This window comes from Selaginella moellendorffii, unplaced genomic scaffold (genome assembly GCF_000143415.4).
Source record: "Selaginella moellendorffii unplaced genomic scaffold, v1.0 SELMOscaffold_0, whole genome shotgun sequence".
Taxonomy (NCBI): Eukaryota; Viridiplantae; Streptophyta; class Lycopodiopsida; order Selaginellales; family Selaginellaceae; genus Selaginella; species Selaginella moellendorffii.
Genome location: NW_003314261.1, coordinates 2,227,508 through 2,242,959, shown reverse-complemented (window position 1 = coordinate 2,242,959; position 15,452 = coordinate 2,227,508). Strand labels below are relative to the sequence as shown.

Genomic DNA, 15,452 nt, shown 5'->3' with positions numbered 1-15,452 from the left:
CCACGTGGACTGTACACGTCAGCTTATTAATATGAAGAGGAATATTCTTGTCACTATGGAGATTTCTCTTTGCTATGGCGGCAATGCGTGGGCTAGACGAGGCTCTCTGGTGCGCTGCGCGGCTTCTAGGGATGGAAAATCCGGTCTTCTATCGTGGATGAGGAGCGCGGCGCCACACGAGATCTTGGGGCTCTCGGCAGCGCGAGGATTTGGCTTGGACGATGTCAAGGCGGCATTTCGATCCAAGGTTTGTGAGAGAGAGGCTCTAGGGTTTTGTGTGATGGATTTCGCGGATTTCCAGGTGAAGGAGTACCACCCAGATGTGTATCGAGGCGCCGAGGATCCGGAGGCCATCACACAGTGCCTGATTCGGGCTTACGAGGTGAGCACATCTTTTGTTCACTCGTTAGAAAGAGTTTTTTTGATAGAACCTCGGTTAGAAATTCTTTGCAGGAGCTCTCGCTGGAGACTAAACCAAGCATTGGACAAAAGAGGTTCGTGGTTCTTTTCTCTCCTCGTTCTTTGCTACATTTCGATTGATCAATGCAGGAGATCTCTCGATCCTTTCCAAGAGCCGGAAGGAGAAGCCAATGATATCTTTGTGAATGAGCTTCTCTGCATTGGAAAAGGTTCGCAAGCTTTTATCTTTCGTGTGATTGATCTTAACTTCGTTGTTTTCCTTCGAAAAATCAGGCTGTCCTTACTCTTGCGTGGAGCGAGCTCCATCAGTGTTTAGATACAATCCAGAAACTGGACGAGCTCAAGCTGTTGTTCAAGGTAATCCTTTCTTTGCTTCGGCATAACTTAAAACGAGCTACTTAGCCTGGTCGAATCCCATCTGTGTGAAAATCCAGGAAGAAGTGGCGACTACTCTGTGCAGCTAGCCGTCGGCCAGTGCCCGAGAAATTGCATCCACTACGTAACCGAAGAACAAGGGAAAGTCCTGCGAGACTTGCTTCACAGGTAAAACATTAAATTCTTCACGCGTTTTACTTCGTGGGTTCTTGAATCGTCTGTGGTTTTGCTAGAGCTTCGATCGATCCTTACAACTCCAACGATTTTACGACGATCCAAGGCCTGATCGCGCGCGCCGCTTATGAAAATGGAAGATACAGGGGCCCCAAAAGAAAACCAAAGCGTAGTGACAAAATGGTAGACTACTATTAAAGATAATTTCTATTTCGCTGGGGAATATTCTAATTTGTTCGGCATTAGGGTAAAGTCAAGGTAGATGTTTCTAGAGGCAGCCGTCCGATTGGTCAAATCGGACGGCTGAGGGGCAGTGTCGTAAATATAGCTCTCCACCGTTGGATCTAATCTGTCGGGACGGCTGGGATGCTTTAAAAGAGGCTCGTGGCCCTCACACTCCTTTTGTGTTGCTGCTGCGTCTTCGAGGGAAGGGCGAGGAGAGAAGGCGCATTCTTCGATCGGGATTGTGAATCAGGTAAATCAGCGCTTGCGCTTCGCGATTCCATCCCTCTGACGCCGCGCCTTGGAGTAGGATGGGAAAATCTTACCCGGCCGTGAGCGAGGAGTACAAGGCCGCCGTGGAGAAGGCCAAGAGGAAGCTCCGCGGCTTCATCGCAGGCAAGATCGGCGGATCGAAGCTTGAAAATTTCTAGTCTTTCTGACCCTTTGTTTCCGATCTTTTCTCGCAGAGAAGAACTGTGCGCCATTGATGCTCCGCCTTGCGTAAGTCTCTTGTCCTCTTTTTCTTTGGTTTCGCCTCTTCTTGTAAAGCTCACGGCTCGCTTTGTGGAATAGATGGCACTCGGCGGGAACTTACGATTGCCAGTCCAAGACCGGTGGTCCTTTTGGCACCATGAAGCTCGCTGAGGAGCTTGGCCATACCGCGAACAATGGTCTCGACATCGCCGTGAAGCTGCTACAGCCAATCAAGGACCAGTTCCCCATCTTGAGCTATGGCGACTTCTATCAGGTCCTTTGTTTGCTTTCCTTCGTTTGGTTTTTCCCTTTAGTGCTGTGACGCTACCTATCTCGAAAGATAGTGTCTGGAATTAGTGCCATTTCGATAAGACTTGGTTCTTATAGATTATTTTTTTACAGCTTGCGGGAGTCGTTGCTGTGGAAGTCACTGGTGGCCCCGAGATTCCATTCCATCCCGGGAGAGTGGTGAGTTTTGATATTCGATTTTCAATTGGTTTCTCGTGGAATGATGTAACCAAGCAATGCCTTGGATGGATACAGGACAAGCCAACATGCCCAATGGAGGGACGGCTTCCAGATGCTACCAAGGGCGCGGATCATCTCAGAGACGTGTTTGTGAAGCATATGGGTCTCACGGACAAGGACATCGTGGCTCTCTCTGGCGGTCACACTCTGGTAAGCTGTATCAGTCTCAGAGAAGAAAAAAATCTTACGAAACTTCGGTGTGTTTGTCCAGGGAAGAGCACACAAGGAACGATCCGGGTTTGAGGGCCCATGGACGCACAACCCTCTCCAGTTTGACAACTCCTACTTCACGTAAGCCGATCGATTTCACTTTTCTTTCTTTCCGATGTAATCGTGTTTGCTCCAGGATACTGCTGAGCGGTGAGCAGGAAGGCATCCTCACTCTCCCAACCGACAAAGTTCTCGTGGAGGATCCCTCATTCCGCCCGCTCGTGGAGCTCTACGCCAAGGTAAAGAGAAATCTCCGCTTAGAACTCTGCGTGATCAAGAGATAAATTTCGCTTGGAACAGGACGAGGAGGCGTTCTTCAAGGATTACACCGAAGCCCACCTCAAGCTCTCGGAGCTTGGATTCGCCGAGGAGTAAAAGCAAAGGGCGTAAATAACCTCCACTTCTTTTTGGATTTTGTGGAAAAAACATTAATAGCAAATGTATTGTTAAGTCAGCTGGCACACATTTCAAGAACCCTAAAGCCCTAATAACACGAGAGCTTGTTTCCGGCCGATGACAAGGACCCAGCCAATGAAACCCGCAAGATGACGCACTGGTTCATGTTCCTGACCTTTAATGGCTATGTTCTCGGGGCATGGACGAGGATGAAATCCCGGCAGTTGTGAAATAAATCTTGGGGCTCACGACCTTGAATGAATCTAAAATCTAGAATTAAAACGTGCAAGCAAATCTTCGTGGTTTATACTAAAGAACATTCGTGAACGAGGAGGCTCTTTTGAGATCCATCCGAGCTGTTTGGATAAAATTTACAGTTGCCTCCAGGATTGTTGCTAACATTGAGCTAAACATCATATACCACGCCAACGTGAAGCAAGCTCTCGTGAGGGATGTGATAAACGACGCTGCTGCCTCTACAAATCCTCCGGAGGAAGCTGTAACCAAAGTTTATCGCAACTCTCTTCCAAAAGCTCGACGCTTCGCGGGCCCTCATCACGGTGTTTCCCATGATATGCACGATCCCATCTTGCCTGGCCCTGCCTAGAAAATCGCCCTCGTCTTCCTCGTCACCCCTGGAGGAGCAAACCGATGATCGGCGATGGATCTCGTCCAGCGAGCCTGCTGTGCTGATCATAACCGAGTCGATGTTTGATCTCGTCGGCTCCGCTGATATCACCCGGGAGCTCTCGATGCTGTCGTCGGAGTTTTCCACACTTCCCACCATGGACTCGTAGCGGACAAAAGAGCGGAGCGCCTGGAAGAGGAGCTCGTCGAACTCGTCGTCCTTTTTGTGGAGGTCCTTGTAGCCATATCGCACTGCGCAGCGGTACATCCGAAACTCCCTGGGGCCTATTCTCCGAATGTGGAACCGCTCGGCTTTCGGGACCGTGCTCACTGGGAGATACTTGACGCAGACGAACATGAGAATTGAGTGGATCGCTGGAAAGTGCGTGAGAAAATGAGAGAAAATGGAAGGTACCCCGTGAGCGAGCTCCGTGTAAAAGAGACCGATTCCTGGAAGTCGGACCATGCCGAGCCCCGGGCCAAGCCGAAGGATCCAACCGAGAGAAACTTTGTTCTGGAGTTCGAAGCTGTGCCGTTCAGTGGTTCCATAGTGCCATGTGTACATGACAATGAGCAGAAAGGCTCCAATTGCCAGAGGTACCCAGCCTCCCTTCTCCACCTTGACGAGAACAGCTGAGATGTAAGTGGACTCGAGGGAGCCAAACACCACGAGAAATGCCAGAACCAGCAACAGGTTTCTTTGCCAGATGATGAGCATGACGAGAGCCATTAGTAGAGTGGTGACAAGCATCACTCCCACAACAGCAATCCCTGTAAAAATATATCAGCATATAATCCAAAGCATTTGAAGTGAGCTTACCATAAGCATTTGCTATCTGCATTGTTTCTCTAAACCCAGCGGTTATCACCAGGCACGCAACCATAAGCAACCAGTTGACTTCGGGAATATAGACCTGGCCAAGGTACTTGTACGAAGTGTGAACAATCTTGACCCGCGGGAAGCAACCCAAAGCCACGGCCTGCTTTATGATGGAAAAAGTTGCAGAGATCGTTGCTTGGCTCGCAATGACTGCAGACGCCGTTGCGATTACAAACACAGGCCAGTAAACTGCTGGTGTTTTCGGTATAGACTTGTAGAAAGCGTCGTTCACGTCGTCGGGTAACTTCATGAGATATGCAGCTTGTCCCATGTATGCTGCTAATAGACAAGGGAACACCATTCCAGTAAAAGCCAGCTGCATAAATCAAGAATTAAAACCAAAAAAAATATAACGATCCAGGACACTCACTTGGATCGAGGAAGCTGAGAAGTGGCCAAGGTCAGCAAACAAAGCTTCGGCACCTGTCATAAATGTTAAGATGTCAAGATTTTAAGGAGAAAGATGTGTCAGCAGACCTGTTATAGCCAGAAAAACTCCTCCAAGTGACTCCCAGCCTCTGGTCTTCTGCCTTCCGAAATAGCGAATGATGTAGTGCGGGTTGAGGGCCTTGAATATAGATGGATCATGAACGACGATGTTGTAAACGCCAAGCGCACCAATTGCAAGAAACCAGACGAAGATAATTGGAGCAAACATGAATCCAACTCTGGCAGTTCCAATGCGTTGCATGCAAAAGAGTCCAACTAAAATCACCAATGCCAGAACCAAGATAGCATCTGTAACAAAGCTCAGATTAATCTTCACTCAAGGAAAACATCACGGCAAGACTGACCATCAGAGACGGACAAATGAGCAACTCGGAGTCCTCTCACAGACGAAAGCACTGCAAAATGACGAGCATCGGCAACGTTTCCCTCTAGAAAAAAATCAAGGGACGAACCTGATATAGCTGGAGATAGCATTCCATCACCGATAACCATGCTTGTGCCGAGTAGGACTAGAACAAGCAGGATCTTTTGCAAAGTTTGGCTTTTCTCCAAAGCCACCTTTACTTTGTGAGCATGAGACTTCTCGGGCACTGCCCGGAAACTATACGTGGTAAGCTCCCGATCAGTGGGATGCTGGTTGGAGATAGTGTTAACTTTGACATGCCTGCATATCAAAGAGTACAGGGCAAAAGTCCCGCCTGGAAAGAAAAGGAATCCACAAAGTTTAAATCACCGTCTAGCGATGAGAAATACCTTCTCCATTGTCTCCCGATCGTAGCGCGATAAAAACGTACTTGACCAGAGCAATCAGAGTGATGGTGTAGACGATCAGCGACAGCGCTCCCAGCACGTCCTCGCGGTGCTGGATCCCATCCGGGAAGATATTGGAGAAGACGTAGAGCGGCGATGTCCCGATGTCGCCATAGACCACACCAAGGCTGAGGAACGCCAGGCGCAGCGTCGCGGCGGTGGAAACCCTCTGGAGAAATTCTAGCTCGAATCAGGCATGGGACAGGGAGAAAATCGGCCAATTATCCCTTTACCTTTGGCGGCGCTTGCATGCTCTGGACTCGCGCCGCATCGTCGCCAAGCGGCTGATCAATCTGATCAAGGCTCCACATTCCCCCTCTCTCCCGCCCTTGCTCTTCGTCCCCCATAGCTGGAAGAAACAAGGGGAAATTCCTTAAAGCCCTAGAATATCCACGAGCTTTTTAAAATCCCGCGTACGCGGCGAAATGAGCGTTTCCCCTAGCGTAGAGATTGCTACTTTTAGACAGAGCAAAATGGGTTTTTGGTTAGATCCTAGCGGTTAAAAAATACAGCGATATCTTCTCTCTATCATCTAGAAATCCCACTCCTCGTGTTTAGATCGAATTGGGCTCCACGGCTCCAGCTCCCACCTTGCATGGCATTCCCATCCTCCTCGTCCTCAGAGTCACCGTCACCATCACCATCACCGTCACCGTCACCCTCGTCTTCTTCCACGTCCCCCTCCTCGCCCTCACCTTCACCGTCATCAGCGTCACCCTCCTCGCCGTCACCTTCACCTTCACCCTCACCATCTTCGTCACCTTCTTCCTCCTCGGCGTCCTCGTCCGACCCCCATTGCATGGCGTCGTCGGCCTGGCGAGGATCGCTCGCCTCGACGTTGAGATTCATGTCCGCCGCCTGGAAGGAGTCTTTGGAGGCGGTGCCGCCGCCGCTGGATTGCTGCTGGGCTGCTGCTTGTTCTCGCGCCTGTGCCTCGGCGGCTCGGACCTTCTCTACGTGAGCGATCGCCTCTTTCATCTTGGCCTCCGCCGCTGCCTTCTCCGCCTCCATCTGGCTCCGCAGCTCCGAGAGTCTCTGCTTCTCGTCCTCGAGAAGGAGCTGCTCGACAAGCAGCCGCTCCTCGCCTCGCATCTCTCCCTCCCACCGCTTCCTCACGATCATGTTGTACATGGCGATTTGCTTCTGGAGCGCCAGGAAGTATTCCCGGCTCTTGGAGCTCAGCGTTTCGTTCCAGAGCTGGCTTCTCGAGACGGAGCCGTGACCGTCGGTGGCCCTGTCCTCCACTTCGTCCATATCGTACTCGGCTACGACGTGGTAAGGAAGAAGTCTGATGAACGAAAAAAGTGAGGCTTTGGAAAGAAACCAAGCTAGCATCAAAATCGGAAACAAAGAAACTTGGGTGACTACTTCAAATTACAGAAAAGACTCAAAGAAACGTCGACATCAAAGGTGGAATTCGCCCAAACATTCGCAGGAATTCTACCAGATAACCAAATTCTAGACAAGAGAAAGAAATGGAGGAAGCTAGCATTGAGCGTCACAAAATCAGAACTTGGGTGACTACTTCAAACTACAGGAAAGGCTACATCGACAAAAGATTTGGAATTCACTCAAGCATTCGCAGGATTTCTACCAGGCAACCAAATTCTAAACAAGAAAGAGAAATGGAGGAAGCATACCTTTCACAAGCGTCTTCCAGGGACACGAATGGCCGATGGATATCTGGGTTACACACACGCATTAGATCCTGTCTAGCCATTTCCACTTCCACGGCATCGGGCTTCTCTTTGGCTCCTCCAGGCATGGGCGGAGCTGCGGCGGCGGCGGCGGCGGCAATAGCAGTAGCAGCAGCAGTGGCGGGCGGAGGAGGAGTAGGAGGAGGAGGAGATGGAGCAGCAGCGGCAGGAACCGCGGAAGAAGGCGGAGGTGGAGGAGAAGGACTGGCAGTCGCCCCTTGGCCGCCGCCTCCGAAAATCTTCTTCTCCTTGAGCTTGTGCTTCAAAATTTGCTGCTGCTGGCTCTGGATTTGGGGCTGGAGCTGGTGATTCTGGAGCGATACCTGATTCGGCTGCATTGGAGCTGCGAATGGCGACGGCGGCTTGCCAATCTTCTGCTGCTGCTGTGCTGGCGCCATCTCCGCCATCGCCATAGACGATACCCTAGGATGGAAGACCTACAGCGCGATTGCGCGACGCAATGCCGGGAGCGGGGCATTCCCTTGAGCCCTGGATCTTCTCCTGTCACCTGACAAGACATGCTTCTTCCTCGCCATGCTCGAAGGAAGGACCAAACCCTAAGCTCTAACACACAGCATCTGGCACCGTAAATCCAACGGTCACAAAAGCGCCACTTGTGGGCATTGAGAACAATAAATACTATTGCTTTTGTTTTTTCTATTCCGATTTGCTTGTGCTCTTTACTACCACCAGTGGACACGGACTGTGATGCGCGAGGTAGTCACTGACGCTACCGAGAAACGTCCTGTGAAGAGATAAAAAAGAAACCATCGATCATTGTCACTCGTGATGAATCAAGCTCACACCAAAACCACAGTAAGCGCTACGAATTCACGAATTCGATCAGAGAAATCACCACGGAGTTTCAAGCAAACTTATGGCACAAAGCTAGAAACTCGAATCTTAAAAGCATAAGAAAGAGGAAGAATTCCAAGTCACAAAGCTAGAAACTCAAATCTTAAAGCACGAAAGAGGGGAAGAAAAACTTGCCTGGAAAGAACACTCCGGTCTTGAGTTCCTATTACAACAGCGTCAGCTTTCAATGTGACAAGGCCCTCGCAGACTTTAGCCTCCGTCAGGCCAGTGACAACCATTCCCTCGCAAGAAATCTCCTACAAGAAAGGAAAAGAACGACTTTTTTTTAGTTTGTCAAAGCGCATTGTAGCTTGAAAGTGAGAGGCACCTTTGGCACTTCCTTCATGAACCTCTCAACGAGAAGTTGGCTGTCGTTGGACGCTTTCACCTCCTCCTCGACGTCGTTTCCAGGAGCTATATAAACGTCCTCTACGCCGAATTCCCCTGACGAAGTGATCAGCTCTGGCTTTCGACTTAAATCTATGTTCCATCCAGGAACACAGAGACTAAAACGAGAAATGCCTTACCAGTTCCCAGAGCCGTGACAGGAACAGTGACGGGATTGTGAACGTGATATAGCACAACTTTGTCTGATGGCCTGCAGAAGTTTTCAAGGGCCCACGAAAACGCTTGCACAGCCTGCAAAAGTTTTTAATTTTCTGCACAGCACGAAACTTGCTCTTGGCTTACCTCTTTGGAATCGTCGACGGCAATCACGATTTTTCTAGGCAGTCCCGCCGATGACAAAGGATCATGCTCTTTTAAAGCTTCTGGCGGCTGTCGAACAATCACGACGGTACAGCTCGCGTTGTGAAGAACAAAGTCGCTAATGCTTCCCAACAATGTCCTGCAAAAGAAAAATGCAGGTTACGCTCTCCTTTTGTTGATCACGCTTTAGAAACCTTTTGATAAGTCCGTAGGCATGGCTGCCAACAAGAACCATGTCGGCTCTAACTCGATTTGCTTCATCAACAATCCAGCTCCCCGGTTCTCCCTTCACCACCTCACCTTCGCAAGAAATCTAGAAAAAAAAAAACGGTTGGAAACGAAAATCACGAAAAAAACCCACATTGGCATTCGCGCATTGCTTAAGATACTTAGAAATCAGCGCCTTAGAACTCTCCGTGACTTGCTTCTGGGCAGCCTCGGACTCAGCTGGAGAGAGAGTCATTGAAACAGTGTACTCTGAAAAGCACACACAACACATTACTTAAGCAGCGAGAAAACCAGAAGAGATCAATGCAAGTGAAGAGCTAAGCAAAAAATGGATCTAGCATTCCCTTTCAAGCACAATCCAACACTCTCTAAGCACATTCCCCCAAATACACACAGCATTACCTCCAACCATGTCCGCGGTCGCAACATCGGCCCCAACAAAAGGCGCAACAGTGATCGCCACAACATGATCGTCGGGACGGACCAAATTTTGGAGCCCCCAGGTGAAAGCATACGCCGACACCTCGGAATCGTCCACCGCAGCTACGATCTTCCTCTTGCCGCTCGCCATCGCTCGAAGAACCCTAAAATTTCCACCTCCAGCGTCTCTCCTCTGGATCTCATAGCGTAGAGTGACATGTGTCACGGTTGCGAGACGAGCATGTGTCGTTGAAAGCATATACCTCGAGCAGGACAAGAATATACCTGCCATTACGAACGGTAAAAGGGCGGTATTTTTCCAGTGTTCTTCGCTAGGGTTTGGGCGTGATTTCTTGCCATGAGCGGCGGCGGCGATCTCAATCAGGTCGTTGCGAGGGCGCAGCTGGTGCGCGAGAGCTTGATCAAGAGCCAGAGTATCACCGATCAAATGCTGCGCATCCTGGGATCGTTCGATCAGCGGCTCTCGGCGCTACAAACGACGATGCGCCCCACTCAGGTTTGGATTGTGGTGTGAAGATTTTGCTGCACGGATCGGTCGATTGTGTTGCTGGATGATGCACTTCTTGCATTCTAGATTGGGGAAGAGAAAATCTTAAGGTAGATCTTTTTTTTTTTCTTTACAACAGGAGCGTCTCCAAGCAAGCCGTAGAAAGCGTCGGGACACTATAGATTTTCTGTCCGACGATGATTTGGATGACCTTGACGAAGATACAAAACCGGTATCTTTGGTCACGGGAAGCCATTTTTCAAAACTTGACTGATCAAGCAGGCAAGACGGAAGAGTAGTCTTGGCCTTTTTACGGATGATGAGCTCGAGGATGGTGAGGAAGAGGAAGATCTGAGTGCTGAGAATTTCTTGGTACTTCTTCTTGGAGTTCTTCTGCCTGTTTAGTTTTCCTTGTGTGCTTCTTTAGTAAACTGTCCATTTTTACAGGTTCGAACGCATGCTATCAGGAACGTTCACGACAACATCGATCAAACCATCAATGCAGCAGAAACAATACTCACTCAATTCGATGTTTCTCGTCAGGTATGAATTCACGTCGAGGTCGGAGGTATTATACTTACGTCTTTCTCCATGCAGGTTGAGCCGAAAATCGTCGAGGGTCCACTAGATGACATATCCACATACCTGGGTGCTGTTGACCAGCTCAAGACCAACGTTGATTTCTTCAATTTCCATCGGAGTTTCCAGACAAGCGACGCGGCTTTCAAGCATGCAAGGAATCTCCTTCTGAAAGCCATGACGAAACTGGAAGACAAATTTAGAGAGCATCTAACACAACATAGGTAGGTACACAGGTATTCTTTGTAAGCTGACGAGTAGGCAGTGCAGTAAGCCGGTTGATCCAGCAGAGTTGCTCAGAAGTCTTCCAAGTTCCATGCGGCTGCAAAATGCGTTTGGAGCGTCTGGTGAGACTTTGATGATTGAGAAGGTTGTGCATGCAGGCTCCGGTGCCGATAGAGCGAAAGTGGAGGAGACTCTTCCATTAACTTTGCCAGTCGTTATTGCTCCAAAGGCCGTTCCTCAGCTGGCGGATATGGCCCAAAGAATGATCAATGCGAGCCATCACGAGCAGTGCATTGAAGTTTACAGGTTCATATCGCTACCATGCATAGAAAGCTTGGACTTACTGTTTCTATATTATTGCAGGGAAGTTAGATCTTCTTTCTTGGAGGACAGCCTAAGGAAGCTTGGAGTGGAGAACATGACCAAGGAGGACGTGCAGAAAATGCAGTGGGAAGTTTTAGAGTCAAAAATTGGAAGCTGGATTCAGTCTATGAAAGTCTCGGTGAGTTCGTTCTTTGCTATGGATTCGATCTTATGGCTCAACTTGGTGTCAGGTGAAACTCCTATTTGCTGCAGAACGTAAAACTTGTGACCAGGTTTTCTATCGTCTTGAACCGCACCGAGAAGAGTGCATAGTTGCGCTTCTGGAACCCAACTTTAACCTGCTTGCGAGTTTCGGCGAGGCTGTGGCCAAAAGTAAGAGGTCCCCCGAAAAGCTTTTTGTTCTGCTTGACATGTATGAGGCAATGCGAGACCTTTTACCCGAGGTAACTTGATCTCATTTTTGCGTGCATTGGGATCAGAACTCTACGTTTTGCAGATCGACATTATCTTTTCTGGAGAGGCAACGGCCCCATTACGAGAGTCTGCAGCTCTGTTGACGAGCAAGCTATCTCTGGCTGCTCAAGAAACGTTCGATGAATTCCTCGAAGCTGTGGAGAAGGATGCGACGAAGACACCAGTACAAGATGGCACAGTGCATCCTCTTACTAGCTATGTTATCAACTACGTGAAGTTCCTCTTTGAGTAAGTTCAAGTATTTTCAATCCTTTTTTAATAGTTTGGATGGTTCCTAGTTACCAGAAGACTATCAGGCAGCTCTACAAGGAAAGCAATGATTTGGACAAGAAAGAGTCTCACATTGGACAGAACACACTTAAGATCATGGCGGCCTTGCAAACTAATCTCGATGTGAAAGCGAAACATTACAAGGACCCCGCGCTCTTGTCCATTTTCCTTATGAACAACATCCACTACATTGTTCGCTCGGTTAAGAAGTAAGCAGCCAGTTTTAAAATTGACAATAGAGTAAGATATTTCCACAGGTCAGAAGCAAAAGATTTGCTGGGAGATGAGTGGATTCAAATTCATCGCAGAATTGTCCAGCAACATGCGTCGGCATATCAGCGTACCTCTTGGGTGAAGGTCTGTATCAATTTATAAAACATGCTCTATAACTCCCTAAGCAAGCAACATCTACAGGCCCTTCAATGCCTCACTGCCCAGGGACTCTCTTCATCGTCTCTGGGAGCTCCAGCCTCTAGTGCGGAAGCTGGCAGTGGAGTTTCTCGATCAATCTTGAAAGAAAGGTAAGGCAACGTTTTCACAAAACTTATGTTTTTGTTTTTCTTTTTTCCCAGGTTTAAAACTTTCAATCAACTCTTTGAAGATATGCATCAGAAACAATCACAATGGAGCATCCCAGACGCTGAGCTCCGTGAAGCTGTTCGACTTGCCGTGGCAGAGGTTTTACTCCCAGCCTATCGCAACTTCTTGAAGCGCTATGGGTGAGCAAGTGCTGTTTTAAAAACTGCTAGCTTCAAACGAACAATTTTCAAACAGCCCTGCGCTGGAAGGAGGAAAAAACCCTCACAAGTACATCAAGTACACACCCGAAGACTTGGAGAAATTGCTGGCAGAGTTCTTCGAAGGGAAGGCTCGAAAATCTCAGCTCTTTCAAAGCTAAAGTAAGTGGCATTTTATTTGGAAAAAAAAGCTTTTTGATTCAAAAGACGAACGAGTACAAAGCCTCTCCGTTATAGGTACTCCAAGAAAATTACGTAGCCTACATCAGCAGTTGGCGGCGACGTTTTGCTTCTAGTGCCCGACGCTGTGCACGCGAATGACACCGTCCGTGTAACCAGCAAATAACTTGGATCCATCCATACTCCAGTTCAGAGTGGTGCAGTAAGTCGGCTGCAGCAGAGACCACAAACACGACAATCGCTTAGAACACATACGAAAAAGAACCAAAAATCCAATTTTGATGACTGGTACGTACCTCTTTCTTGGACACCTGCTCGGGCTTGATCTCCTCGACAATGTTCTTGCTCTCCAGATCCCAGATCTTCACGCACTGCTGGGTCGCAGCGCAGAGCCAGTACCTGTTGGGGCTGAAGCACAGGCTATGGATGATATCCCCAGCGTCCAGCGAGTAGAGCCGCTTCCCCTCCGCCAAGTCCCACAGCATGGCAACACCGTCCTTGCCACCGCTAGCGCAGAGAGACCCATCCGGCGAGACCGTGACCGAGTTCACGTAGCCGGAGTGGCCGGCTAAGTTGGTCCGGAGCTTGCAGTTCGTCAGGTTCCACACCTTCACCATCTTGTCCCAGCCGCCGGAGACGATGATGGGATTCGTAGTCACCGGCGAGAAGCGGACGCAGCTCACCCATCCGGTATGAGAGTCCTGGTCCTGGATCGTATACTTGCACTCACCGAGCGTGTTCCAGAGCTTGATCGACTTGTCGCGCGAGCCCGAGACGATCTGGCGGTTATCCGCGGAGAAAGCCACCGAGAGGACGTCCTTGGTGTGGCCGACGAAGCGCCGGGTGGTGTTGCCGTTGGCCAGGTCCCAGAGGCGGAGGGTGCCGTCCCAGGAGCCCGAGAGAGCGAACTGGCTGTCCGAGGAGATGACCACGTCCTGGACGAAGTGGGCGTGGCCCGTGAGGCGGCGCTGCGGCAAGCCGAAGTCCTGCTCAGTGAGATCCTTGTGCTGCGTGTTCCACAGAAGGACCGACTTGTCGCGCGACGCCGAGAGGATGATGTCGCTGTTGTCCACGGGCGTGGCGATGGCGGTCACCCAGTCCGTGTGGCCTTCCATGCGGCCCTTGGAGACGAGAGAGTCCGTCATGGCGGAGGGAGGCGAGCGTACCTGGCGGCGCGGCGGTGAAGTGAAGAAGAGCGAGGCGGCTCTAGAACCCTAAAGTCTCCTTCAGTTTAGGGTTTTAAGATGGACGGCCGCGATTGCGTCCCAATCTTAGGGCTACATTATATTGCATATTTATACTCTGAATTTTATTGTGATTTGAGTTCCATTATCAACTTTTTACTACAAGCTCTGTTCACTATAAAACAATTATTTCAGATTTTTTATACAAAAGAATGAATCCTATCTTATATTATTCCCCTCCACCCCGGTTTTCAGTTTTTATGCCTCAAGCTCCTCTACAGAAAATTTATCTGCCAAAACTGAGCTGCTATAAGTTTAAGAAGAACACAAATCTTACTTGAGCCAACATCTTTCTCCAGAAAGTAATCCTCCTCATCTCCCATTAGTATATCACACTGCAAAACAACCAAACGAAAGAAACTTCAGACGAAACCAAGAGAGATTAATTTTTCGATTAATACTTCGTCGTCGTCATCGTCGTCGAGCTTCCTCTTCATCTGCGGAAGCCCAGCGTCCTGGTTCTTTGCGAATCTCCCACGAATCCTTGGGCGACTGTCTGCTAGAGTCTTCCGACATGCATACTATATGTAAACAAAGACACAAACCATCAACATATAAGTGCAAACCCACAAACTCTAGCTTCAGTTCAAGTTCCAAACCTTGATCTTCTTGATGTAGTTCCTCTCCGATCGCTTCTGCCGGTACCTATCAATCCTCACCTTTCGCTCCTCGGGGCTGTAGCGGCCAACTTTCATTGCTGGATCGTCCGGAGTTCCAGGACTGGAAGCAGCAGCCGCAGCGGTGGCTGCAGTGGCCGAGGTTGCGGCTGGAATGGAACTCACTGTTCTGGAGATAGGCGACGAGAGAAATCCCAGTGGGAAATGTGGTGACGCGGGCAAATTCCCAGTGCTCAAGCTCCTGTAGAGTTGATGATTCCAGGGATGAGGGTGGCGGTGCAAGAATGGTATAGCGGGATGAGGAGGAGGAAGAGCATTGTGATGAAAGCTTAATGGAGATGGAAAATTATGGTGAATTACTGAGGAGTGTTCCATCATAATCGGAGGAAATTCCCTCATGAATTCTGTGATCGGATCGTTCTCTTCACCTCCTGGTTCGCCTCCTGGTTCATAGCTAGAGGGCATGATTACTATTTGATCATGATCGTGATCACAAGATGGTGCATCATGAGATGGAGGAGGTGGTAGTGGTGCTGATGGGATTGATATTGTAGTGACACCAGCGAGATCTTCCAGAAGCCCAGATGAAGAAGAACTGCTGCCATGATCTTTGAATTCCTGGATGCTAGTGCTAATGCAATCAAGATTATCCGTGGCATTGGTGGTGGTGATGGTGGTAGTGGCGGTTTGGAAGCTAGATCCCTCAAGTGCTAAATCTGGTTGGATTGGGGGAGATTGCGATGTATTATCATCATCCTTGACAAGAATATGGAGATAGTGTGACAAGCTAGTCTGATCCTTTATATTCTCACCGCTAAAA

At 49.3% G+C, this 15,452-nt stretch overlaps 7 protein-coding genes across 8 annotated transcripts; 3 read left to right on the top strand and 4 right to left on the bottom strand.

Moving 5' to 3' along the window:
* Positions 1–55: 55 nt before the first annotated feature.
* On the top strand, positions 56–1,214 carry LOC9641707. The gene is made up of 7 exons (XM_024669087.1): positions 56–247; positions 302–382; positions 454–494; positions 550–629; positions 694–777; positions 855–963; positions 1,029–1,214. Exons 1-7 carry the CDS (start codon positions 56–58, stop codon positions 1,165–1,167), a joined length of 726 nt encoding a protein of 241 aa, XP_024524855.1. The 3' UTR covers positions 1,168–1,214.
* A 99-nt stretch (positions 1,215–1,313) lies between these two features.
* Positions 1,314–2,864, top strand: LOC9641706 (L-ascorbate peroxidase, cytosolic). Its single transcript, XM_024669855.1, has 9 exons — positions 1,314–1,444; positions 1,502–1,587; positions 1,659–1,692; positions 1,765–1,939; positions 2,068–2,133; positions 2,209–2,343; positions 2,405–2,484; positions 2,540–2,642; positions 2,704–2,864. Exons 2-9 carry the CDS (start codon positions 1,503–1,505, stop codon positions 2,776–2,778), a joined length of 753 nt encoding a protein of 250 aa, XP_024525623.1. The 5' UTR covers positions 1,314–1,444; position 1,502; the 3' UTR covers positions 2,779–2,864.
* A 219-nt stretch (positions 2,865–3,083) lies between these two features.
* Positions 3,084–5,926, bottom strand: LOC9662940 (potassium transporter 10). 2 transcript variants are annotated; one of them, XM_024669843.1, is made up of 8 exons: positions 5,800–5,926; positions 5,510–5,735; positions 5,209–5,454; positions 5,101–5,151; positions 4,784–5,044; positions 4,677–4,729; positions 4,247–4,622; positions 3,084–4,197 (listed from the first exon to the last, which is right to left on the bottom strand). In XM_024669843.1, exons 1-8 carry the CDS (start codon positions 5,911–5,913, stop codon positions 3,206–3,208), a joined length of 2,319 nt encoding a protein of 772 aa, XP_024525611.1. In that variant the 5' UTR covers positions 5,914–5,926; the 3' UTR covers positions 3,084–3,205. The 2 variants fall into 2 exon arrangements, with proteins under 2 accessions (XP_024525611.1, XP_024525616.1); XM_024669848.1 differs by having other exon boundaries at positions 4,784–5,066; positions 5,126–5,151.
* Positions 5,927–6,028: 102 nt separating this feature from the next.
* On the bottom strand, positions 6,029–7,788 carry LOC112344919 (protein FAM9A-like). Its single transcript, XM_024670504.1, has 2 exons — positions 7,207–7,788; positions 6,029–6,854 (listed from the first exon to the last, which is right to left on the bottom strand). Exons 1-2 carry the CDS (start codon positions 7,674–7,676, stop codon positions 6,095–6,097), a joined length of 1,230 nt encoding a protein of 409 aa, XP_024526272.1. The 5' UTR covers positions 7,677–7,788; the 3' UTR covers positions 6,029–6,094.
* Positions 7,789–7,842: 54 nt separating this feature from the next.
* On the bottom strand, positions 7,843–9,657 carry LOC9641503 (universal stress protein PHOS34). The gene is made up of 8 exons (XM_024670510.1): positions 9,457–9,657; positions 9,188–9,303; positions 9,021–9,139; positions 8,809–8,965; positions 8,646–8,757; positions 8,447–8,562; positions 8,254–8,375; positions 7,843–8,008 (listed from the first exon to the last, which is right to left on the bottom strand). The coding sequence occupies exons 1-8, from the start codon at positions 9,623–9,625 to the stop codon at positions 7,921–7,923; spliced, it is 999 nt and encodes a 332-aa protein (XP_024526278.1). The 5' UTR covers positions 9,626–9,657; the 3' UTR covers positions 7,843–7,920.
* A 169-nt stretch (positions 9,658–9,826) lies between these two features.
* Positions 9,827–12,799, top strand: LOC9641502 (exocyst complex component EXO70A1; the record flags this gene model as incomplete). Its single annotated transcript, XM_002960833.2, has 12 exons — positions 9,827–9,991; positions 10,430–10,525; positions 10,580–10,785; positions 10,832–11,092; positions 11,150–11,288; positions 11,341–11,553; positions 11,607–11,812; positions 11,863–12,063; positions 12,112–12,211; positions 12,269–12,375; positions 12,427–12,573; positions 12,629–12,799. Coding segments are annotated over 12 exons (1,965 nt in total), but the record flags the coding sequence as incomplete, so codon positions are not given.
* On the bottom strand, positions 12,764–14,015 carry LOC9641501 (guanine nucleotide-binding protein subunit beta-like protein). The gene is made up of 2 exons (XM_024670522.1): positions 13,068–14,015; positions 12,764–12,982 (listed from the first exon to the last, which is right to left on the bottom strand). The coding sequence occupies exons 1-2, from the start codon at positions 13,914–13,916 to the stop codon at positions 12,884–12,886; spliced, it is 948 nt and encodes a 315-aa protein (XP_024526290.1). The 5' UTR covers positions 13,917–14,015; the 3' UTR covers positions 12,764–12,883.
* Between the last annotated feature and the right edge of the window lie 1,437 nt (positions 14,016–15,452).

Excerpts from the sequence above, each read along its gene's own strand:
- LOC9641707 (XM_024669087.1), top strand. The coding sequence starts at position 56 with ATGGAGATTTCTCTTTGCTATGGCGGCAATGCGTGGGCTAGACGAGGC. Across the intron at positions 248-301 it reads AGGCGGCATTTCGATCCAAG|GTGAAGGAGTACCACCCAGA; the intron begins GTTTGTGAGAGA and ends GCGGATTTCCAG. Across the intron at positions 630-693 it reads GCTTCTCTGCATTGGAAAAG|GCTGTCCTTACTCTTGCGTG; the intron begins GTTCGCAAGCTT and ends TCGAAAAATCAG.
- LOC9641706 (XM_024669855.1), top strand. The coding sequence starts at position 1,503 with ATGGGAAAATCTTACCCGGCCGTGAGCGAGGAGTACAAGGCCGCCGTG. Across the intron at positions 1,588-1,658 it reads GCTCCGCGGCTTCATCGCAG|AGAAGAACTGTGCGCCATTG; the intron begins GCAAGATCGGCG and ends CTTTTCTCGCAG. Across the intron at positions 2,344-2,404 it reads TCTCTGGCGGTCACACTCTG|GGAAGAGCACACAAGGAACG; the intron begins GTAAGCTGTATC and ends GTGTTTGTCCAG.
- LOC9662940 (XM_024669843.1), bottom strand. The coding sequence starts at position 5,913 with ATGGGGGACGAAGAGCAAGGGCGGGAGAGAGGGGGAATGTGGAGCCTT. Across the intron at positions 4,730-4,783 it reads AGTTTTTCTGGCTATAACAG|GTGCCGAAGCTTTGTTTGCT; the intron begins GTCTGCTGACAC and ends CATTTATGACAG. Across the intron at positions 4,198-4,246 it reads GCAGATAGCAAATGCTTATG|GGATTGCTGTTGTGGGAGTG; the intron begins GTAAGCTCACTT and ends ATATTTTTACAG.
- LOC112344919 (XM_024670504.1), bottom strand. The coding sequence starts at position 7,676 with ATGGCGATGGCGGAGATGGCGCCAGCACAGCAGCAGCAGAAGATTGGC. Across the intron at positions 6,855-7,206 it reads CTGGAAGACGCTTGTGAAAG|ACTTCTTCCTTACCACGTCG; the intron begins GTATGCTTCCTC and ends TTCGTTCATCAG.
- LOC9641503 (XM_024670510.1), bottom strand. The coding sequence starts at position 9,625 with ATGGCGAGCGGCAAGAGGAAGATCGTAGCTGCGGTGGACGATTCCGAG. Across the intron at positions 9,304-9,456 it reads GACCGCGGACATGGTTGGAG|AGTACACTGTTTCAATGACT; the intron begins GTAATGCTGTGT and ends TGTGCTTTTCAG. Across the intron at positions 9,140-9,187 it reads AGCAATGCGCGAATGCCAAT|ATTTCTTGCGAAGGTGAGGT; the intron begins GTGGGTTTTTTT and ends TTTTTTTTCTAG.
- LOC9641501 (XM_024670522.1), bottom strand. The coding sequence starts at position 13,916 with ATGACGGACTCTCTCGTCTCCAAGGGCCGCATGGAAGGCCACACGGAC. Across the intron at positions 12,983-13,067 it reads AGCAGGTGTCCAAGAAAGAG|CCGACTTACTGCACCACTCT; the intron begins GTACGTACCAGT and ends TCTCTGCTGCAG.